Consider the following 24,251-nt stretch of genomic DNA (forward strand, 5'->3'; position numbering starts at 1 on the left):
TATTTATGTCCAGGTGGTGGTCAATACTGGAGGTGGGGGTGTTGAGATTTATATTTTTAATGTTACGGAATGATATGAGACGTGGGAGCTTAGTGATAGTAATGGTGAGAGCAGCATTGAATGAGAGGAGAAAGTGATCAGTTATGGGGAGTTCATCAGTTTTACAGTCAAGAGGGGTGACACCGGAGCAGCAGAGTAAATCAAGAATGTGTTTGAGTGGGTGGGAGTGTTGATATGTTGCTGTAGACCAAAACTATGTAACAGGATGTAAAATCTCTGGTAAAAGGATGATTGGTGTTGTCCCAACATTATTATTTTTGATGAAAGGGAGGATAAATGAGCGAGGAAGGCAGCAAAGTCATTTAAAAAATCACTGTTGGATTTAGGCGGGCAGTAAACAGTTGCAATGATGGTGGGAATAGGTCCGGAGAGTTCACATACAGTGGATTCAAATGAGGTGAAGACCGGGGCAGACGCATGTGAAACTTTGATGGTCTCGCGGTGAATCATCGCAAGACCTCAGCCCCGGCCGGAGTCACATGGTTTACAAGTGTAAACAAACCCAGGTGGAGTTTCAGCTGAGAGAAGTCGTGTCCTTGTTGCCATGTCTCGGTTAAACAGAAGAAGTCAAACTTACGGTCAGTGATGAGTTCGTGGATGAGTTGTCCTTTATTGGTGCGAGAGCGGATGTTTAATAGTTCAAAGTTGATGACGGTGGAGCAGCGGTCGGCAGCAGCGCTAGCCAAGCAAGGGAGGCTAGCCAACACAGAACGATCCACCGTCCGACCAGTATGGTGGGGACGTTGAGAGCTGGACCAGATGGACTGGATGTTTGTTGAGGTATCCGTACGGAAGTTCCGGCGGGACCCATGGTGGATTATTTCTATATGTTTGGGCTACTTATACCGAGGAGGCTATGTTACATGTACCGTATGTATAGATAAGATTCAAGAAAGGATTTGTCATCTAGAATTAAACAAAAGAAAAACAACTCCAATAATCCATTTAAATCAAACCTCTGACAGCAATTCCACAAGCATGATTTATTAGTATTACAAAATAGCCAGAGGCCTGACAGAAAAATAAATGAAATGAATAGTTGCTAAAAAGTGAAGTCAGAATAAGTTGAAACCCTTCAGATCCAACAGTACTGTATCCATTTTCTTATTTTTAGGACACACTCGAAAAATATATTCTATTAGTTATGAGTAAAGTCAGCTTATTCTGTTTTTTTTTTTTTTTTACTTTTCAGTGTTGGTGTTTTATTAAAAAGGAAAATAATAAATAAACCCTCTGCTTTCTCACTTTCATTGCTCAAAGCTTGTCTTTATGTTCTTTTTGTTTGTATATGTAAACTATGACAATAAAAATTAGTAAAACCAAAAGTCAATGGAAAAATTAAATTACTAATTGTAATATTTGGGTGAAGAAACATTATAAAAACCATGGACATTCTGTAAAACACTCCAGCACTGACAGCAGAGCCACAGCAGGGATGACTTTATCCTGGTTGCTAACCTGCTCTGCAGCAGGTTAGCTGTAGAGGCTGAATCGCCATGGTTACTTGTCCTGGATAAACTGGGTGAAGTGCCCACAAGAGGCTACACGCGTGTGACCTGGCAAGGCTGGCAATCCTTATTTTTTTCCACCCTAGGCACTTATCTCTGCCTTTTTTTCCCCCCCCGCCTTTTCTCCTTTTTTTCCCACTTTTTACCTAATCATCATGGTGCCGCAGTTGGCAGTGTGTTGTGTTCTTCTCTCCAGCTACCAAGTTAAATTCCTTGTGCTGTTTTTTTAAACTGTACCTAAAATCTGTTCTGATTCAGATTTTCAGCTGTTTTTTGTTTTTATTTGCATCTTAATGTGATTGTCTGGGTTTTTGAAAAGTAATTTGTTCAATATTGTCTGTAACTTGCTGTTTTTTTACTTTTAAATCATGTGATTGATAAATTAATTTTGCTACATTACAGTAGTATTAAAATAGATTTGAAGGTTTTTTTTTTTTTTTTTTTTTTTTTTTTAGCTGCAGCTGAATAAGAAGGAGAGGCATTAAACCTTTGTTACAGATGTTTGTGTGCGTGACCCATCCCCCCCTCAGGACATCGAGGCTTTTGTCCGGGAGTTCCAGTCGGTTGTCCAGCGGCTGCCCTCATGCATCTCTACACTGCAGGCTATCACCCAGACGCCGCTGCCCTCCACATTCACTGAGCTCCAACATTTCTGCTCCACCAATGAAGCCCAGTTCCTGCAGCTCAGAAGGTCAGGCTCATTACTGCTCATGTTCTTCCTCTCCATGGTCACATCCAGTGCCAATCCTGGTCTTGGTAGACGGTTATACATTTACATGAGAAATTCTGAGGTTTAGGAAATTAATTAAATGTGTTAATGAATTGGAAATTGAGTTTTTGTAAGAGTATTACTGTAATTTCCGGACTATTAAGCGCACCTCAATGTCAGCCACACTCACTGAATAAAAAAAAAAATTACAGCGCGCTGAGCTCACCGGCCATAGTGACAGAGTGCATGTGGGACGCCGATCGGAGAGCGCGTCGAGCGGAAAGCGTACACGTACAGCGCATACACGATTCCACACCAAAGAGGAGGGCTTCATCAGAATCAGCATTGAGGGGCCAGAACTGAAGCCAGGCCAGATGTTCAGCTGTGGTTCTCTCAGGGCAGGGGTCGGCAACCTGTGGCTCTGAAGCCTAATGTGGCTCTTTGACTCTTATGCAATGGCTCCCTATAGCTTAAAAATACAATTGAAATAAATAGTTGTTTTTTTTTTTTTTTTTTTTGTTTTTTACAGAGGCTATTAATGATTAATGACAAATAAAATCAAGATATGACAATTTGTTAACCTAAAAATAAATGACGGTGTGCAATAACCACCTTCCTACTTCACCTCCTGCAACATCTACAGAGCATCAACTTTCCTTGCACCTGTGGCAAACCTTAAGTTTTAAATCCCTGGTAAGATAACTAAACCAACAAAAACACAATTCTTGAACAAAATAGAGATTTTAATTGTGTGGGGACAGGTTAATTTTACTGCCAATGTGCCAGTTAAAAATGCATGCTTTATGTGTGACAAGAAATTAGCAATTAGCATGTGTTGACCACATGATCATGTGTTATCAAATTAAATTTACTTTTTCCAAATACATTAACTAAAAAAAAAATCTTCTTTATATAACATTGTGTTCATGTAAACTGACGCGTAAGATTTGAAGATGCAAGATACTGTTTTATTTCTTTATGTCAATTTATTTTATTTTAAACAGTTAGGTTGCATTTACATGACCAATAAAAATCAAGTCAAATTAAATCAAACATTATATAATTTTACCTGTATAGAATTTAATTCACTGTATTGTCTTCATTGAGAAGGTATTTTTTTCGGCTCCGAGAGGACTTTAATCCAAGTTGAGATGATGCAAAATGGCTTCTTTGAGAGTAAAGGTTGCAGACCCCAGACCAGGGGAAGAGGGTTAGTAGACCCAACTATAAGAGCTGGACCCTCTGAATTAAATGTTATGCTTTGCTGTTATTTAAAACATTTTTGTTACATCTTTTAAAATTATATGAAAGAAATGACCTGTTATTTTAGCCACTGCTTGAAAACTTAATGACACTGAAACATTTTGCAAATATCATATCTTGAGTCACTGTCAATCTTTACTTCAACTTCGGTACGCATTCATCAGCACGCATGGCTTGAAAAAAAAAAAAAGGTGCGACCAAATTCTGTTCTGGTGCGACCAAATTCTGTTCTGGTGCAACCAACTGAGAAATTTAGTCGCACCATGCCACCACTGGAAAAGTTAGTGTAGAGCCCTGTTTAACAGAGGACGGCGCCTGTTTCATGTCTTGTAACAAAAATAAACGGCAGCCTAACAAGAAAGTCACTGGTCACAATTTTCCTCATGTGCACCCACTGAAGTCATCTCCTTTGCTGTCAGAGTTAAACAGCCTCAGAATCACTTCACACAATGTTGCCTCGTCTTCATTGTTGATCTCGTCACTTCCATCTGGAGGCAAATTCCCAGCGGAGTTTATGTTGCCCTCTTCAACACACAGCAGTCCAGCCTTTGAAACCTGTTGGTGATGGATTTCTTTATATTGCTCCAAGCTGTAAGGATCCAATGGTAGGCTTGAGCATAAGTTGCTCTTCGCATGCGGCGCCCGTTTTAGTGAATGATTTCTCTCCACTTGTCACCCAAGCGACCCACTAAACACAAACGAGCCTTAAATGCAGAATTTACCCTCGTGTCGTGTGGCTGCGAAAACTTTGTTGTGCCGCCAGGAATCGCTGCTGGAATTGAATTTGTCCTCCGGGTCGCTTGCCGTAGCACTCAGTCAGCCAATTCTTCATTGGGCTTTCCATTATCCATCCTTTCTTGTTGACTTTCACAACAATTCCTCTGGGAAGTTCTTCTTTTGGCATTTTCTTGTTTCAAAATCACCATCGGTGGAAGCTTTTTTCCCGATGCCGTGCAGCTCAGAACATAGGTGAAGTGGGTTCTTTCATGGCTTGTTTTCAGTGTGACAGATGTGTGTGCCTGACAAAATGACTAATGAGAATGATTAAGTGTGATATAAACAGTTGGCCGCGTCACTATTTTAGTCGCAGGGTTCCAAGCGTGGGAAGAAAGTGGCGGCTTTCAGTCAGGAAATTACGGTATTACTTTTTATGTTCGTCTCCATTTACCCCGAAATTAACTATCGATAATCCAGCTTTTTTGTTTCTCAAACCCTATTACATAAGAATAAATTATTACAATGTCAAAATGAAGACTATAAAGTTTTGTAACAAGGCCTTCAACACTGTTGCATTCACTTATTTAGAGAATGTAATTTTTTTTTTTAAGATCAGTGGTATGTTATAGTGTCAAGACAATGGCACAGGAAGCCTACTGTAATAGTATTTCACAGTTGTGTTGCATTTTTGGTCTCTTGGTTTTAACATGGGGAGGTTTCAATTCCAGTACACGTAACATCAAAACCCCAGTGCATTGTTCAGCACAGTAAGGACTCCAAGATTCCTGTGGGCAGTATCTTCCGTTTGAACATTTTGTGAACAAAGTTTTGTGTGTGGTTAACATAATGGTGCATCCTGCATGTCGTAGAGAGTTGGGTCTGGATGAGCTGCTGAGACACTGCGAGAGTATCCTGGATAAGCTGCGTTACCCTGACAAGGAGTCCTGCTACCAAGCCATGGCTGGCACAACCCTCTTCACTCACACTGCCTTAGACATGCTTCATAACCACAGCAGGTACTTGTTTAAACTTAATCCTATTCTAAAGCTCCTAAAACAATTTTATATAGTAAGGTTTGCAACAGATATCCTGGATTTTACAGCCCCTAAACCTGATCATTGTGGCTAAACACCTACACATTCTAATCTGTACAACTTTACAGAAGATACTGTATGTGGTGCTAATGTAATGTTTTTCTGGGATGATTAATCCTGATATCTAAAATGCATTGAAAAAAGATGTACGAAATCTAAGGGTGTAACAATACAAACAATTTGTATTGAACCGTTTTGGTACAGGGTTGTTTACGGGTGAGTTTCCGGAACGGAACTTGCGTGTGTTTAATTCCGCCTGCAGGTAAATGTGCAAACCTCTACATCATGGCTAACGCTAGCGAGAAACAAGATCTGGAGGACCCTCCCCTGTTGCTAGAGTCTCCTGCTTGGGAACACTTTGGCTTCCGGGTGAAATACTGCAACGGAGAAAGACCAGTGGATAAAACAAGGGCAGTGTGCCAATATTGTTCAGCTGAGATCGGGTATGTTTCCGGGAACACGACGAACATGCTAACTCACTTGGAAACGGCACCGTCTGAGTGCGAATATCACCGTGGCAAGAAAGAAAATGTCTTTAGTGCAAACAACTGCCATCGGAGTCTTTATAGCAGCGGATAAAAGCTGTTAAGCTGTGAGGAGCTTTTTTGTTTATATATATATATATATATATATATATTTTTTTTTTTTTAATGTATTTTTTTGTTTAAGAATATTATTACCAGGCAGCACTTTACAACAGTAAAGTGTTTTTTTTTTAACTTTATTTTCATATTCTGTATAATGTTAAATACATTGTTGGTTTACTAAAGTTTTGAATGAACAAGCAAATTTATTGTTACATGTGCTATGACACTCAACTTTTACAATACAGTACTGTCACATAGAGAGTAAGAGCACAGATATATACAGTCTTAACATTTATGTTTTGCATTTGTAACTGCCAGCAGATCTGCACTTACTGCAGACAATGGGGACAAGTACATTTTTCTGGGCAAAAATATGAAGGTGTTAACCAAGGTCTACATGCTGGAACTGTGCTGTACTTTGTTAAAAGCTGTTAACGAGCTGTAAGTTTATTTCTATAATATTTAATGTATTTTTTGATTGAGAATATTATTACCAGGCAGCACTTTACAAGTATTGTATTTTTTTTAACTTTATTTTCATATTCTGTATAAAGTTAAATACATTGTTGGTTTACTAACTTTTTGAATAAACAAGCAAATCTATGTTTTGCATTTTGTTCCATACTGTACCAAAAATGAACCGAACCGTGACCCCAAAACCGAAGTACGTATCGAACCGTGATTTTTGTGTATCGTTGCACCTCAATTAAATAATTTTGAGAGGACTTTGACATGTAGTACAGGGTGACCGCGGGTCCTTAAAAAGAGGTCTTTAATATTTTTTTTTTTTTTTTTTTTTTTTTTTTACAAATAAAGGGCCTTAAAGTCTTAAATTGTCTTAAATTCAGATTAGATGGGTCTTAAATGTGCTTTAGTCACGTCACCATGAGAATTTCTGGTGAGCACTGACTGAACGTTCTTCTCATGCACTGGCTGCGTCGTGTGATTATGTTTCGCTGATTGTGATGCGCAGCCGAGGAGCAAGTCAGCAGATGCTGAGCGGAGGTGGAGAACAAAGTGAATAAAGGAGCTCAACAGCAGGTAAATCACTACATCATCCTAATATCATTCTGTTTGGAAGAGACAAAACGTATTGTTAGCTAGCCTGATGCTTTGTGTGTGTGTGCACGAATGTTTGCACAAGTGTGCGTATGCGTGCGTATGTTTGTGTGCACGCGTTCACGCCAGTGTTGTGATTTGCGTGTGTTGAGTGAATGATACTTTTTTTTTTTTTTTGTTTTATCAGCTTAAGCATGGTTTAAATGTGCTTTATATATACACAATGGTGTAATAGTTTAAAGATGAAGTCTGGTCTGTAATGGAGTGAAGATGGATTAATTGCTGTTAGACTCAAGTTAAAGTACCTTATCACATCTACTCACATTTTGTTTTTTTAAGGTGCTTGTACTTTATGTACAGTATTAGTGTATGTGTGTTTTGCTCTTTGGGCTACCAACTTGCCTTCACCTCATAATGCAAATAAAACAAGTTAATAGTTTAGTTGTTATAAGTTGTACTATAATACATACTAATGCTATACTGTATTTTTCATTTCATCAGACAACACCTTACAATGACAGGCTTCATGATGGTGTACCCACAGAGAGAAGCTGTGACTGAGCAGATCCTCTGCATGATGATCACTGACATGAGGTCTGTGTTTGTGGATGAAGATCAAGCTTCACTACAATGATCCTCACCTTTAATACAGGTCACACACTGCCCTCAACACATTTTGCATAGCTCATGGAGAAAAAAATAGGAGGAGACTTTAAAGAAAACTGCCTCTCACTGCTGATATATAGATGTGTAGCTAATGATGTCTACCTTAGGGTGACCTGTCACTACATTCACAATGAGATGAATAAAGAGGCTGAAATTAAAAATGCGGTGTTTTTATCCAATTCATTGATTAAATTATTGACCAATTAATTATGAAAATAATAATTTGTTGCAGCTCTAGTTGAGAGGGAGCTCGAAGACAAATCAAATGAACTCAGGCACATGCCTTGATGTCCAGTCAGACATTTTCTCTTTCCCTTACCTTCTCACCTGCCTGTTTTACCTCACCCCAGAATTTGTTTTCACAACATTTCAAATGAAAATTGTGAGTTCACATTGATATGTCTGAGGTGGGCCCATAATAGAAATATAAGGTTTCATAAGCCAGGACAGAAATTAAACTGCTAATATGGGTTGGTCAGTGACAAGTCATATAAGCAAGTAGTATGGTATAGTGGCTTCTTTGCTGGAATTTTTTTGGTGTATTTTTTTTCTTCAAGACAGTTAGAGTTTAGTTCTTTACATTTTCTTATAAGGCCTAATTTTTTATCAAAGATTCACATATAGCATTACACAGTGAAGGATCTGATAAAAAGCACTTTGGAGATTGGTTTGCTCACAGGTTCTAGTAAATATTGATTTCTGGGTTACTGTCCACTGATATTAAATGTTGTGAGAATTGTGTTACAATAAATATCATTTTGGACAATATCTATTTTTGTTCTCTTTCCCCATTAATAAACACATTTGAAGAATGTTCTTAAACAACTGCTTATTTTCATTTTTTTTAGTGTACATTATTAACTGACATCAATGCCTTTAATTGTATAATAATATATTCTCCCTTTGGTCTGTAATTCCATTGTAAGTTTGGTGTTACATTTTTTGTAAGGTGGTATCAAAGTCTTAAATATAACTTCTTACCTGTCGTCACCCTGGTAGTAAACAAATGCTTCACCCTTTACCTTTACTAAACAGCTGCACTGTCAGTCCACCTCTTAAGCACACCGTGAGGCACTGTGTTAGCAAAGGGATCTAAATCATTCTTTAAGTCACAGATGTACTTGGGTATCTTTCATAGCCGTAAACGGCTGCATTAAAACTAAACTACCTGCAGTTTTCCCAGCCTTAATTTCTAGGTATACATAAACAGCTTTTGTGACTTGGTGAATGGAGGAAAAAGAGACGGGACCCACTTGAAAAACTAGTATGCTATCAAAAACCTTTAATCTATAGCACACTGTAAAGCCTAAGTTTGTCAAATGCACAGCATAAAGTCACATTTGATCCTTTGAAGTCCTCCAAGCTTTTTACCGTCTTGGGTGAACCTGAGGTCTTCAATACGTATTGCAACCACACTCTCTTCTTTACTGTGGAAGCACTTCTACATAATGTCAGGATGGACAATTGAACGGGCCCTGAAGCCCCAGTTTTTTTAAAAACCTGCAGCTATGTCCAAAATCCTTTATTATGATTTGGAAGGTCACTGTGCTTTCATCTTCAAGTCTTTGTTTTATGGCTTCAATGAGTACAAGAAGCGCAGCAAAAAGGACCACCTTGAGTAAGTTTTACAACTCAAAACCAGTTAGAAAATGTTTTGTTTTTTGCAGAATAACTGCAGCAGTGCAGAAAGTGGAGCTGTTGTGGCAGCAGGCGTTTTCTAAGGCCCATCTGCAGCTGCAGGTTTTACATTTACGTGAAAAGGCCATGCAGGTGGGTCTGAAAGCTTTTTTTTTTTTTTTTTTTTATTTTCAGTTAGGCCTGGTAAATGAGATGTGGGGTCATAATTCACTTTACTGATTGTTTTCAGATCACTGAGAATATTGAAACCTTCCTTCAACAAAAACTCCAGCCTTATAAAATGGAGATAGCCAGAGATGCTGCAAAGGCTGGAGTGCTGGCATCTGATTTTGAGGCGTCTATGTACAATCCTGCTATGGTACATTTTCAGTTTCTGACCTGCACATTGTGTGCAGTGCAGTCTGTTTTCTATATACTTGCAGTCATGTAGTATTTGAGGTAGATTTGACATTATTTTGACAAGTTTCATCTAATTTTAAAGCTAAAATACTGCTTGATTTGACGTTTTAACCTCTTTCACTAGGCGCTTGTTTGTTGTGCTGAAGATGTGACCCACACAATGGCAGAACTCTTTCCATTTGACCGACACACTAAGGAGGTCTGGGTCCTGAATCTGGAGAGGCTGAAGGACAAAATGCACTCAACTGTGGACTTCATCCTTCAAACACTTAAAGCAGTCACCAACTACCATCAGATCTACTTTAAAGTGAGTTCTCCACCATCCCCCTACTAACTTTGCAATGGTAGACAAAAAACCTTGAACACATTTCTTGGAGTAGCAGGACTAAAGCAGTATGTCCCCCTTTCAGACTAGCACTTGGTACAGTCTGATCCTCCACGAGAACTTCCTCCAGGAACTTCTTTCTGGCCTTCACTGTGATGCTGCTCATGCTCAGCCTCAAAGTGGAGCTATCCCAGCATGGAGATGGAGGTGCTCCTCTTTCCTGAGGAGAAATCCTCCTCCGTACATGGAAGAGCTTCTTCATTTGGCTCGTGTGTCTGAGCTTATCCCAGATGATGAGCTGAAGGCTGCAGCAAAGCAGATGTCTCAAAGGTAAGAAGCCTTCCATTGTCAATTTCTGTTTGTTTAGGCTACTTTTAGGAATGCTATGTCAGTGCATGATTGTGACAATCACAGCTCTTTAAAATGCATCTGCATGATTTCTGTACAAAAGCATTCAAGGTCTGATTCAGCTGTTGATAAATTAAAAGACCCACTGCTGTATGTGAAGATTAACCCTTAGACTTCTGCTGGAGTATTGGAAAGCTTTCTCAAGTTTCTGTAGAATCACAAAGCACTCTTTAAACAATGGATTTCAGGTGACACTTTGTCAATCTAATCAAGCTATAACCCGAACAACATGGGGTTTTGGGGGCAAATACCAATATTGGTTTTTAAAAAGCACATATCTGATGCATCAAGTGAAATATAAAATAAGTACAACACAAGGAACTTTAATTAGTAACACTGTCAACTTAAGGACTGTAAAGCCACTGATTGATAAGAAAAAGTAAACTGTATTTATGGAATCCAATGTAAATAAAGAAAAAAAAATTAAGTTTCTCTAACCATATTAATGTAATAATTACTGCCAATTCAAAAGTGGTAGCTCATAATGCAGAAAGCACAGAGCGACTGCTTCTCTGCGCAGCAAAAAGTTAATACATGGTTTTAGAAAAATACAGTAGCTATTTGTGATTTTTCTGGAATTTATTTCAATTTGATTCAAGTTTCAGTGCAATATCATTATGTACAGTAACATTTACAAACATTACAGGATATTACACTTGTAGGAGGATGAGATGAGTTATTATCAATGGGTTATATAACTGAGAATATTAATTATGATTATTAATATTACTTCAAATTTGCGGGGTGCCACTCCTTTTAACAGGAGAAATATGTCTAAGTTTTAGACTAAACTCATCAATGTGAAACCAGGGAAAAGTGAATTCTACCAGACATCTACACCATCATCACAGCTTTAATGAATCAGAGGAATCAAATATTATGTTTAACCTTTTATTCAAAAGTCAACAATTAACACAGTCAAATATCAATTGAAATGGGATAATTAAATCATGATAAAATGCATTTCTAGGCTAATAAAAGTGAGGATTATATGTAATAAAGTGAAATCACTAATCTAGGAGGATGCTAGTCTACTAAATATTGAATAAAAATGCAGGATACATATTCAATAATAAGATCATAAAATCAAAGAATAAAATAAAGAGAGCTCATAACAAAGAGAGGAGGACGGACAAGGGGGAGACGAACAAACATGAATGAGATGTACTGTGTGTGCAGCATGTTGTTAATGCGTGTAAGTTTGTAGTTATGGAAATATGTATGTGATCTATTGTGGATGAAGTTGCTGATGAAAGTTCATTCTTGTACCTTGGAGGTGAGGTCAGGCTGGACCTGGAGGTGCTGTTGAAGCAATGTAGCAGGACGTGCCACCGTTGGTTCTGTTTCGGTTCCACAGAATTTAGCCCCTTCAGCCGATCCGGGCGGTTAGGCCTTCGCAGCTGGCTTCGATAATGGCTCTTGGCTAACCCCAAGGGTCGCGGGCCGGGCTTCCTTACGGCTGTTACGCACGTCACTGGGTGCGGAATTCGTCCGAACCAAGCAGCTGTTGATTACAAAATCTAACTGTTTCAACTAAAAATAAAAATGAAATGAAAGACTGGAAACATGAGGGAAGACGGGTGAGCATGAACGCCCGCGTCCAAAAACTGTAGTTTCTGGTCGCGCGTCTTTTTTTAAAGGGCGTTTGGCGACGCCTTTTGGAGGAGGCGTCTTCGTTGATTATTCTGTGATCATGTCGGTGATTGGTCACTGTCACTGCTTTCAGCTTGTGGGTGTGTGTGAGTGTGAGACAGAGACAGACAACAAGGGATGATTCTAAACATAAAAGAATGCCTAATAATTAATTCCACATATTTCAAAACATCTTTTCAACATCATATCCTGAAATATCATGTATTACGAAAGAGTTTGATACCAAACATGACTGGAAAATATCCTCGAATCACTTTAGGAACTAATTAATGCATTTTGCTTGTAATTATTCATAAACATAAATGTCAAAAATCATGTTATGCCTCCTCTTAACTATATGATCGCAGTAAATACCTCAAACTAACTTTTGTGATGTTTTCTGGTATTTTTAAGCACTTTTAAATGATAAACACTTTAAAATAGCATTCTGTTGTTGTTAAATTACATGACACGAGTGCAGACACATTTGCAATTTCAATTATAGTAGAAATCATTCCAAAAATGTTTTCATTTGTAACTTTTCAGTCCAGCACATGTCCTTTGTTCTCATTTGAGCAGGAGAACTGGGGTTATTCCATTGTCCTGTGTAACCATTGGTTTGGGTTCGGGAGGTGACAACATCTGCAGGGGGTCAAAGGGGTCATTGGGACAGTTCTTTGATGTTACAGCATCCAGAGGTATCTGTTTGACAAAGGGGGAAGGAGAGGGATGTTCTTCTTTTGATCGTAATGTAGCAGGGAGATGATAACAGGAGACGACTGTTCTGGGATCCTTCTATCTTTTTGTTCGGCAGGAAGGGAAGAAGACCCCCCTTGGGGCACGTTTGCATTTCACAGCAAGAGGTAGACTCTCTGACTCCACGGACTGGTGAAGCCGGTGTTCTAAGTCAGGTCAACTTGGGGGTTTAGTTCCCTACACACTGTACCATTAAAACATTTAATGCCATTGCTTTAATGCAAGAATCTAATGTTACTTTTTAAGTCCTGTGAGGAAACAAAATAAATAATAAAAAAAAAAACATTATTAAACGAAAATATAATTTAAAATGATGTGTAAGATACAATTCAAAGGTAAATATTAGTTGTACTGACATGAATTATTTGTCAAATATGTATGAGAGCAGCATTAATTTCCCCTCAGGGATCAATTGTTTACTGAATCTGCGCAGGTTTATTGATTAGGTTTTTTTCACTTTTTTTTTTAAACTTTATTTTTATTTGCAATTTATAACATACAAATAAGTGTAACAAAAAAAACAACAACAATCTAACAAAGGTTAAACATTAAAAACAGGTTCTTACCAAATATGATTAATAATCATTATTATAATATTATTACTTTTTCCAAATTCAACACGTCTTTCATTCTGTCCCACCATTGCTTTGCCCCTGTGCAAAAAAAATCACACCCTCCCTGTGGGTTGTGATTAAGTTTTGATCAACTTCCTGATGACAACATTCTAGACCGTAATCGTTAAACAAAAACGAATGGGCGCAAGGATGCATCAGTTTAACTGGTAAATGGTAAATGGACTTGATTTTATATAGCGCTTTATCCCCACACTGAAGCAGTCTCAAAGCACTTTACATATCAGCTCATTCACCCAATCACTCTCACATTCACACACCAGTGGGACGGGACCGCCATGCAAGGCGCTAGTCGACCACTGGGAGCAACTTAGGGTTCAGTGTCTTGCCCAAGGACACTTCGACACATAGTCAGGTACTGGGATCGAACCCCCAACCTCTCGATCAGAAGACGACCCACTACCACCTGAGCCACGGTCGCCCGTTTAGGGCTGCACGATTTTGACAAAAAACCTAATTGCGATTTTTCTGACAGGTATTGCAATTTTGATTTGATTTATGATTTTAAAAAAAAATTTTATACATCCAAATGCATATTTGTTTTATTTTATTTTTCAGTTCTGAAAACCCTAATACAGACGCGATTAAGGTTAATTGTTCAGCCTATGTTCAGTTATTTCACCACTAGGGGCCAAAATATTTTAGTCTTAAAAGCTATCAATCATGAATCTACGATGTTTAAGACTACATCGGTGTTCTTGTCCACAACAGACAACTTTTCTCCACAGATCTTCTGTAGCACTGATGAAATGTTCATTCTGAGCAAGTGAAGCTGGTAAAGGCTGCTCATGTTTTCAAGGAGCGCTGCAGCACTTGACGATAAACGAGCGGAGCTTCACAGACGCATCTATCTATAAATACAAGGATGTGTACTGTGTGTGTGTGTGTGTGAAGTGATAATCTCCCCGACGTGGTGCCTGTTCGACCTGAAACTTTGTCAACGGCTTCCAAATACCCCAAGTTTGTGCATCTGTTATTTTGGGGTAATTTGGTCATTTCCATATGTTTATTTTAATTTTATTTCACTTCTGGACGGCACGGCAAGTGAAACCTATTCAGCTTTTGACCTCAAAGTGTGAGGGGGAGCTAGCACACCATCTATATCTATTTCACTACACAGCTCACTTCCGGTGCATGCAAGAGCTCCTGTGGACTTCTCTTTTGAGGAAAAATAAGTTTTTACTGTTCTTTGTTTAGTGATGACGTTTCAAAACGTTTATTTTCATGTTAGTTTGACGGTTCGCTATTTAGACTGGAGTTTAGACCCGGAAGTTATTGACGGCAATGGCTGCTGTGTTGAAAGCTGCACATTTATTCGCGGCACATGTGTGTGAGAGAACCAACGGAGGAGATTAGAGTCCCAGGTAGCGAGTCTCACACACACGTCAGGTGCGCTTCACTATCGATCACCGTCTATGTGACATGCGTACAGGTATGTGAGTGCTGAGTGTATAACGGACCACCATTTAGTCTGGTTACAATCTGTCATGACACCCGTCCATAGGGTGGTAGTGACTGTAGTGTTACGATCTGAGTTATATCTAAATGTTAACATGTTACGGAGACGGTGCTACATAGTAAAGGTCACCTGATTACTACAGCTTCACTCACGACACACCTGCCACTACACCTAACTACTGAAAATAGATAAGTTTAGTGAAAGTTAGGCAGGCAGGTACACATGGATGGACTGGTGCACATGAATTTAGAATGAATTCAAAAATACACAATGACTCCAAAAAAACATACATTACAGAAAAATACACCAAATGAAAAAAATGTAAAAATGAGTAAAAAAAAAATACATTCATCATGCGCATGTCTCATAGAATTAAACCAGGAAAATTGCATAAGCTATTTTACTTTGCACCAGCAAATATACCCCTTTATAATGCTACAGAGTATGTCTGTCACTTTCAAGATCAACAGTGGATTCCGTCCGCGATTCCGTTAACATGGAAATTATACGGCCCTACTTATTGATTAGTGTGACCTGTCCACAAGCAGCAGGCCACTTTGATTGGTGAGCTTAGTGGACGAGGATAGAGATGGCATGTTTGTGTAAAATAGTTAATAGATCCCTGTCAGTCATGAGCACTGCAAAAACTGCAGCTTTGGCAATCACATGATTGTGTTGTCTGAAATTGCGATTTCAATTAGAAAACGATAAATCGTTCAGCCTTAATACATCTGTTACATAATTTAGAGCATGCGTTGATTAATCGGTTGGACTCTAAATCAAACCTATACTAGAACAAAATTAATGACTAAAATGAGATAGTGGAAGAACTAGGGATGATTCGATTCACGATACTGGGTTCGCAATACGATTCTCTCATGATTTATTTAACAAAATGGGACTGTAGACAAATGATGATTTAAAAATATTCCTTTATTTTTTGGGGAAAAAAACTAGAAAATACTGTACTATTTTCCTTTTATTTTTCATTGTCAAAAGAATCCCTTGATAAACTATTCAAAACAATACAATTTAACTAAAAATAAATCTTGAATGAACTAAATAAAGGAATAATACAAATGAAGAAGAAGCCTATTAATATAACTTCTGGTTCTATAGTAAACAATGCAAAACTGCATAAGTTTTTTCTTTTTAAAAGTGCAACTGAAAATGTATTTTGGGCAATTGGACTTTAAAAAAATAAAAAAACAGTCTGCACTGTATTTACGTCAGATAATTTTTTGGACCAGCAGAGGGCGCTGATAAACCAGTGGTCGGTTGGGATGCAGCTATTCTGTGCAGTGAAGAAGAGATGCTATGCTAGCAGACAGAGCTAATAGAAAAACGGGCCCTTTACAGATATTCATGTAATATTATTACAGATATTCTTTAGGTGCTAAAGGGGTAAGGAATCATTTGTGAACATGTTTAAAAGTACAAGGCAGCCAGAAAGAAAGAGGTAGCAAATTCCGCCCGCCACCTCAGCTTTGGACAAGAGAAGGATAAATATATAGAGCCCTCTGCTGTTTTAAAAAAAGTACTGCGATTCAATTTTCAGAAAATCAATATGAACCGTGATGCCTATGAATCAATTTTTAACTGCCTTGCGATTAATCGTTGCATCCCTAGGAGAACTGAACTCTTTGTCTGACAGGTGCATGACTCTAAGGAAACTCCTCATCTCTTCAGGACCAGTTGTTGTAGGACACCTCCAATTGGCTTTGCAGTGGCAATATGAATTGTTAATGGACACCCATGCAGGCAGATCTGTCATTGATATCCAGACCAAAGCTTCAGGCTCCAGCCTCTCAAAAGTGGAAGGTATTGAGGAAGAGTCTCATCCTATCAGACACTCGCCCATGAATGCAGGCCCTGAGCTAGCATCAGCTGAGGTCAAACCTCCCTCTGTCAGCAGCCGTCAGGACGCCTACAGTGGAAGGGAAGGAGGAAAAGGTTTGGACTCACTAAGACCAGCTTTGAACCAACATCAAGTCCAAGAACAGATTATCAGTGTTTCAGACTCTGAACATCATGGTGAAGAGTGTGACTTGGGTTCTGTAGGAAACTCATCCAGAGCAAGCCTACAGATCAGGCCTGAAGTGAAGCCTGATTCCGTCAACCTGGAGATCAAAGTGAAGCGCACTGCTGCCCTGCCCACCAACCCCTGGCTTAGCTTACCAGTTGATGATCTGGAAAACTCTTACACAATCACAATTAGACAGAATCCCATGCAACTCAGGGAAGAGTCACAATGGCATGATTTGCCAGAGCCTCAAGCTGCTGTGAGCCAATTTAACAGGTCTCGAGACACACAGACAGAAGTCCTGAGCTGCACGGAGCACCCTGAGAACTATGGTTGGATGCTGCATTCACAAAGTGACGTGGAGGAGGCTGAGCAGAGCCCATTCTCTAAGATTCTCTCCAGCACCATCACAGACGGAAGAGAGCAGTCTATGTGCAGTATGGAGGAGATGCCCACTCTTCTCTGGGATTCATATGACCTCCATGAGCAGGATTCTGATGCTGTTGACGGGTAACACTCTTTGAAAAATGACACTTCATTCATTGTCGTTTCCACAATCTTAAACGTACTGTAACTTAAACGTTTGAAGTTCCAATTGGCTCATTCAGGTCGGCAACCTCACACGTATATGAAATTCTCAAGTTTCTAATATACATAAAATCTGGCAGAATTAGACTCAACCACCCTAAAGAAAATGAATTGGCTTGTTTTCTCAATGCCATCTTCTTCTGATTCTTAAGCCGAACTCCAATAAATTGGAGTCAAGATGTTAAATTCTGGCACATTGTAGATCTTTAGGGTAATTTCAATCAATTGATCAACAGAATGAGGTGTGATTAAGTTTGATGGCTACATTTATAGATGATTATACTGTTCGTCTCCTTTTTGCCAACATAATCCAGTTTAAACAGGAGATTCTCAATGTGAGGGCACAGCCCATCTTTTCCTTTGTGATCTCTATATTAAGCTGCAGTGACCGTGAAAAAATATTTTACACAGTACAGCCTTTTGAGAGGATCTAGTGCACTGCGATGGGGGAATCCCTGCATTAGGGACACGAGAAGCACCTGCACAGTTACACTCATTTCTTATTTTCAGCACAACTGACATTTCACTTGAAGACTGGGATGTGAAGGAGCAGGCAGGCCTGAGGGAGGTGGAGAAGATGTTGATTACAACAAATGAAATATTGGAGGTAACAATTTCATTGTTGTAAAGACTTTAGGTCTGTTTAACTGCTCTTGATCTTAAAGTAAAAACCACATTGATAATCTTCTGGATTTTCTGTTGCTGACTGGTTTTTTTAACCTTTGTGAATTTGCTGTAATTTGACATGCATGTGTTATACTGGGCTATGTCATATTGAGATTGTATTTGTATTTACCCAAAGGTTTCCCACATTAATGCTAAAAGATGGGAATTTGTGTTGCAGGAGGAAGAAAATGTTCTAGCTCAGGAGGCTGTGCTTGATGGTCTCCTGAATTCAGAGGACATGCAGCACATGTGGCCTCCATGGAATAATGAAGACCAGGCCATCGTGGTGCGTTATCAGAGTAGTGAATGTTAACGATGATAAAAAGGATTTTATTACCAAGAAAATCCTCGCCAAAAATATATTTGAATTTCTTTTGTTAAAAAAGCTCTTAAAGTGAAGAAATTGACACATTATCACAGTTTTTGACTTGTTTTTTACATTTTATTTATGGAAAATGTGTATAGCTTGCATGAAAACTTAAGTGTGATCTACAGTCTGCAATCAAAAAATATTTTAATTGTAATCTAATTAGGGAATTATTGCACTTCAAAAAAGTCTCTTATTTCACATTCAGGTTCTAATTTAAATTTCTTTTTTGTTATCATTTTAGTTTGGTCTAATTAGATTTGACCTTTGCCTTTTACTTAGAAAACTAGTGATTCTGATTCTAAGAAAAGAAAGACGCTCTTCCTTTCAGAAAAGGTGACGACCGAGAGCTCTAACTAACATTTGATGTCACTGGAGAAAGGCTTTGGGCTGTTTACTGCCTAAGATTGACAACCATATACTGATTCCCAATGCGCTGCATTCAGCCTCATTTAGTCATGCAATTCTATGGTTGTTTTTGGCATAATTAAAGATATTTAAAAAACTGCTTTATCTACTCCTGCTTCTTCAAAGAGGCCATCTTCTGAGTTGGCTGAAGCTGCTGTTCCTGGTATTGATGACTGCATTGATCCTGGAGAGGCTGACGGTCCCAGTGATTGTGGAGCTAAAGCTTTGGACAAGAATCATCTTGGTGCAGAAAATGCAGCCATGGTTGGTGAGAAATCATTTAATTGTGGGCTTGATCTGTTGACAGAACTAAAAAGAGTCCAAATTCTGGATGAAATGATCATGGAGGAAAACATTAAGATTCAAGAACTCAGATTCTCTGAAGAAAAGCTCACTGGCAAACTCTTGGCAAGCCAACTTGCTGAGGATGTATTGAATGTTGTCACACAGAAGGGATCTTTGAGGTTACAACTGGAAGAGGATAGAAAGGAGTTGGATGGTGACAAAGCTTCAGAGGCAGCATTGATAGAGAAGTCCAAACTTGAAGAAAAGTGTGACCAAGTGTGGTTTTATGATCAAACTATTGGTAGCAATGGACGACCCTGCAGGCTCTCTTTTTTAGAGCAGAGGGATCGGTCTGATATACCGGAGCCTGAATCTGTGGACACGTTGACATGTCTTGCTGTTAACAGAGAAGCTACATCCCAAACCTCAAGTCATTGTCAAGTTCCTAATGGCTTTGAGATAGTTTTACAAACTGAACACTCTACATTAAACCATTCATTTGAGGGGGAGGGCCAACCTCAGCAAACAATTTCTCAGAGGGAGCTTAACATGTTTGGAAAAAATGAAACTTTTGAATCTATGTGTGATCTTAACTCCACCCAACATTTGGATCAGTCTTTTTCCAACAAGCAGAGTCCCAGCAGTTTTGATGTGAATCAGTGCATTTCTGCCACGACCAAACCAACCAGTGCTTGTAATGAAAGAAACATCCCTGAGGATGGTGTCCTGCTACAGCAAAGAATGTCTCTCCACTTGAAGCTAGAAACTTCCCTCAGCTCTGAAATAAGGTCAGAAGATGGAGCATTTGATCCTCCCAAAGCAAAGCCAATAAAGGCTGTGGTTTGTGTAAACGGAAGTTATACTCCACTTGAAAATTCTCATTCCACACAGTCTGATGCTAAAGAACTGCAAGTTAAACCACTTCAATTGCTACCTGTTGGCGAGACGTCAAAAATGAGTCAGGACCCAGTTTGTACTCCCTGTAGGAAGGTGAACAGTAACAATAACAACAATAATCATGCTCCACCAGAGACTGAAGACATGCATGCATTTAAAACTGAAGAGGATAAGTCAATGGTGGAAACAAAGTTGAAGATACCTGAGAAACCGGAGGTTTCCTGTCCTGCTGATTTGAGCCGACACCAACCATCAGTTCACTCACCCCCAGATCAGGAGTTTGATCCAGGTGGAAGAGACAAGCTGGTACATGAGCCGCACAAAAGAAGTACAGCCTCTAATGCAGTGAGGATATTACACAGTGAATCACCTGTTGGCCAGTACCAGGAGAATGGAAACACAAGAGAGGTACAAAGGATAACTTGGTGGACCCTTTTCTTACAGGGCTGTTCATTGTCATTTCAATCCAACCTTAGTACTCTATTTTCAGATGACACATTTTAAGACTCCCATCGTCCTGGATACGGGGTCTGGCCTAATGAAAGCAGGATTTGCAGATCAAGACCTACCAAGTGTTCTACTCCCAACAATCATTGGTTTGCCAAAATATGAGGTAAGGTGGTCACGATGGTAGCAGCATGGAACAATGTGGATTTCATTTAAAGGGATCCTCTGCTGTTTTTACAAATGTGGCCTAAAACCTTTGAAGTGTCTTTATTAGAAGATCTATGCTTAACAAAATATATTTTGCACCATATTAATTTTATCAACTTTTAAAACTGGGACTACTGTACCCTTTGTGCCACCATGTTAAAATGACATCATTGGTGATGTGGTAAGCCCATTTTAGTTCATTGAGTTCTATGGGTGGTGAAGCATTTAGGATCATTTAGCACTTTTTCAGTCAAAATGACAACTTGTGCCGCTTTGGGTTGTTCTAACGATCAGTAAAATTTAAAATGAGTTGATGTAAACCTCTTTTGTTTACTAAGAGATGATGAATTAAAACAGTGACCCGAAAAAATCTGTGACCACAGGGGGTGACTGTTCCAACTCTGCCATTTCGTAGATGCCATTAAGAAGAGAAGAGCTCCGTGTGCATGTATTTAAAGGCAGCCGGATCCTGGTTGCAGAATCCTACCTCTGCTCAACGCAGCAGTGGATTCACTGCTGATTCTAATCAGCAGCAGTGAATCCTGGTTGCCTTTATTTACATGCACACGGAGCTCTTTTCTTAACGGCGTCTACAAAACAGCAGAGTCGGTTTCGAACAACCCATTGCAGCACAAGTTGTCATTTTGACTGACCAAGCTGCTAAATGATCCTAAATGCCTCACCTCCCATAGAACTCAATGAACTATAAGGGGCTTATCACGTCACCAATAACGTCATTTCAACATGGCGACGCACAGGGTAAAGTAGTCCCAGTTTTTAAAGTTAATTAAACAAATATGGTGCAAAATAATGTTTTGTTAGGCATAGATTGTCTAATAAAAACATTTCAAAGGTTTTAGGCCACATTTGTAAAAACAGTGGAGGATCACTTTACAAGCAGGAATAAAATTATTGGAATATTCAGTATGAAATGACATTGAATATTCAGTATGAAATGGTGTTTGCAGGAGATGATTAATGGTCATTATGAGAGGGAGCTCTACCTGGGCCACAATGCTCAGCACATGAGGGGCGTCCTGACTCTAAAGCATCCCATTCAGAACGGCATCATTCGCAACTGGGATGAAATGGAAAAGGTGAATAGTTCTTTGTGGCAGAGATAATGACAACAAAGTGCATTCTCTCTGCTACAAAGGATTTAATAATTGATTTTTCAATCACTTGTATTGATCAAATGTATTAAAGTCTTCCCAAATTCAATTGGCTCTCGAGGATTGGCAGAGTACAATGTGCTTTGATTGTTTGGCTTTTCTTTTTCAAACATTTTGCAAACTTCCAAAAGATATTAAGGTTAAGATGGACATTATGAAGAGTTTTATGGCATCTCTGAAGCAATTTACTTTACATATTTAACTTTTCCTGTGACAAAACTCTGCTTTGACTACCAGTTTGATCTTGTACTGGAGAGCCCTGGACCACCATACCTGTTAGTAATGAGCAGCTCCTTCTCACACTCTCTGTGAAGCTGGACGATGACACTATCATTACATTAAGGTGTGTTGGAGTGGATTGACAAACTCTAAGACCAGGAACCTGGGCCTCCAAGTCCCTGATTCTTCACCCCTACAACGACAAACTGAATAAGACTTTAATTTAATATGTTCTGTATAAGTCGGAACTGCTAAGGCGGCTGGAATCCATTTAATGATGCTGGAATGTTGCAGTGACTTAGTTGCTGCAGAGTGACCATCAGAAGGAACACTTTATACCTCTGCAGCTTCTTTAGAAAAGTACTTTAGTGTCTTAAACTGTAAATCCTGTTCTTGTTTTAGGCTAGATTTGGGCTTTCCTTTAGCTAATGGGTGTGTTTTGGATTTCAGATTTGGCAGCACACATTCCAGCAGCTGTGTGTGGATCCAGAAGATCACCCTGTTTTGCTGACAGAAGCTGCCATGAACTCTATGGAGAACCGTCAGCGCATGGTGCAGGTTATGTTCGAGAGCTTTAATGTTCCTCTTACCTATGTGGCTATGCAGGCAGTGCTTGCACTCTACGCGGCTGGAAGAACCACTGGTACGACTTCTCCCACACTTCAATTTGGATACTTTGACTTTGACCCCGACTGCCAGTAGGCAGCAACAATAGTGAATATGTCCCCTTGTGCTCCGCGTGGGTCGAGTAATAATGTCAACAAAGTCACGTGATGTGTAGGCTACCGGTATGCCTCTTATGAGATTATTTATATCAAGCTATAGCTTACACCCGGCCGATTTGAACTTTTTGCTTACTTGGTGTTCATGACACCCGCAGGTAGTCCGCTCCGGATATTAGCATCATTATTTTCAAATGGCAGGTCCAAGGAGAGGTGAGTACGAGTCTGTTGTTTGTGTTGGTATCCCACCTGTGACATTTCTTGGGATCACAAGCAATTGCCCTCCTAAGGCTGTGGTTTTTTAGCTTACCTTTTGTCCTGTCTAGAGGTTTTTCAACTATCCTTGTTGTAAGGTGGTTTTCTCGCCAGCTACACACGCTGTGTTGTACGGAGTGTTGTGTTGTAATTTTTCCAGTGGTTGTTTGTTGCATTCTGTGCAGTTGCCCACAGCATTTGCTTGATTTTCCTGATACAGCCTGAGTAAAAATATTATTCATTCTTGAATGTTTTTTAAGGTTTAAAGGGTTGGACAGGCCGGACTGGTAAGTAATGGCATGATCATCCTGCAACTTCGCATTTTAGCTTAATGATGGTCATGATCTATGCCCATCATGTCTGATAGTCAGTGAGCCAGGGGGGTCCATTGGTACCACCTGAGCTAATCAGCTCTAATGTATATTTTTCATAAGCCCATTGCTCCTAGATTAAAAAAAAGAAAGGCGTAACACTCCAGGGTACACAGCTTTCTATGTATTATCACATTACATTGTAACGCGCCAATGCCGGTCGTACATTTTGAGGGAAGTGCAGTTTGATCATCAATTGTGTTGAGTGTGACCTCTGATGCATATTTTTGGCCTAACTGACCACCCAGGGCTCAGTTGAGTTTTAACTGTTTACTGTAGGACTGTATGAGTATTGCAATACATTTGGTTACAGAGCAGTTTTAACAAGAAATAGAGGACTGAATTATCATTGTAAACTACTGTAGATTGTATGCAGTAAATAAATACTTATGGTAATTAGAAAATGCATTGTGTGAATATCAATATTTACAGTATAACTATTGCTTTAACTTGAAATATGGACATTTAACACATACAAGAAGCTGTACATCAAGTACAATGAAAGCTCCAACAGCGGGTGGATCGCAAGACTCTAGATACAGAACATTACATCTGGTCAGAAGATAAAGCAATGGCATAAATTCCTGGCGCAAGAGGGAAACTAGGTGAGCCTGATCAAGTTTTTGGTACAGGAGTGGACAAGTGAGTTTTTGGAGAAGCTAGGCAGTCTTTGTAAAGTGTTCTTTGTCACCTGTAAAGAGAGTGCTATCAA

The 24,251-nt window shown here is 39.3% G+C and overlaps 1 protein-coding gene across 5 annotated transcripts in view; it reads left to right on the plus strand.

Moving 5' to 3' along the window:
* Window positions 1-24,251, plus strand: part of LOC114457963 (uncharacterized) — a 51,768-nt gene that overhangs the window by 20,985 nt on the left and 6,532 nt on the right. For 2 of the 5 annotated variants that reach the window (XM_028440148.1, XM_028440150.1), the window contains 13 exons: window positions 2,099-2,259; window positions 5,127-5,273; window positions 9,331-9,433; window positions 9,531-9,659; window positions 9,825-10,007; window positions 10,111-10,355; window positions 16,567-17,445; window positions 18,034-18,130; window positions 18,368-18,475; window positions 19,091-20,554; window positions 20,637-20,759; window positions 21,769-21,897; window positions 22,642-22,834. In XM_028440148.1, the coding sequence (XP_028295949.1) occupies window positions 2,099-2,259; window positions 5,127-5,273; window positions 9,331-9,433; window positions 9,531-9,659; window positions 9,825-10,007; window positions 10,111-10,355; window positions 16,567-17,445; window positions 18,034-18,130; window positions 18,368-18,475; window positions 19,091-20,554; window positions 20,637-20,759; window positions 21,769-21,897; window positions 22,642-22,834 (3,961 nt within the window). Of the gene's footprint in view, window positions 1-2,098; window positions 2,260-5,126; window positions 5,274-9,330; window positions 9,434-9,530; window positions 9,660-9,824; window positions 10,008-10,110; window positions 10,356-16,566; window positions 17,446-18,033; window positions 18,131-18,367; window positions 18,476-19,090; window positions 20,555-20,636; window positions 20,760-21,768; window positions 21,898-22,209; window positions 22,595-22,641; window positions 22,835-24,251 lie in introns of those variants that run through there. The other 3 variants (XM_028440152.1, XM_028440151.1, XM_028440149.1) reach the window with 3 other exon arrangements.

Source organism: Gouania willdenowi, chromosome 24 (genome assembly GCF_900634775.1).
Source record: "Gouania willdenowi chromosome 24, fGouWil2.1, whole genome shotgun sequence".
In the NCBI taxonomy this organism is placed as follows: domain Eukaryota; kingdom Metazoa; phylum Chordata; class Actinopteri; order Blenniiformes; family Gobiesocidae; genus Gouania; species Gouania willdenowi.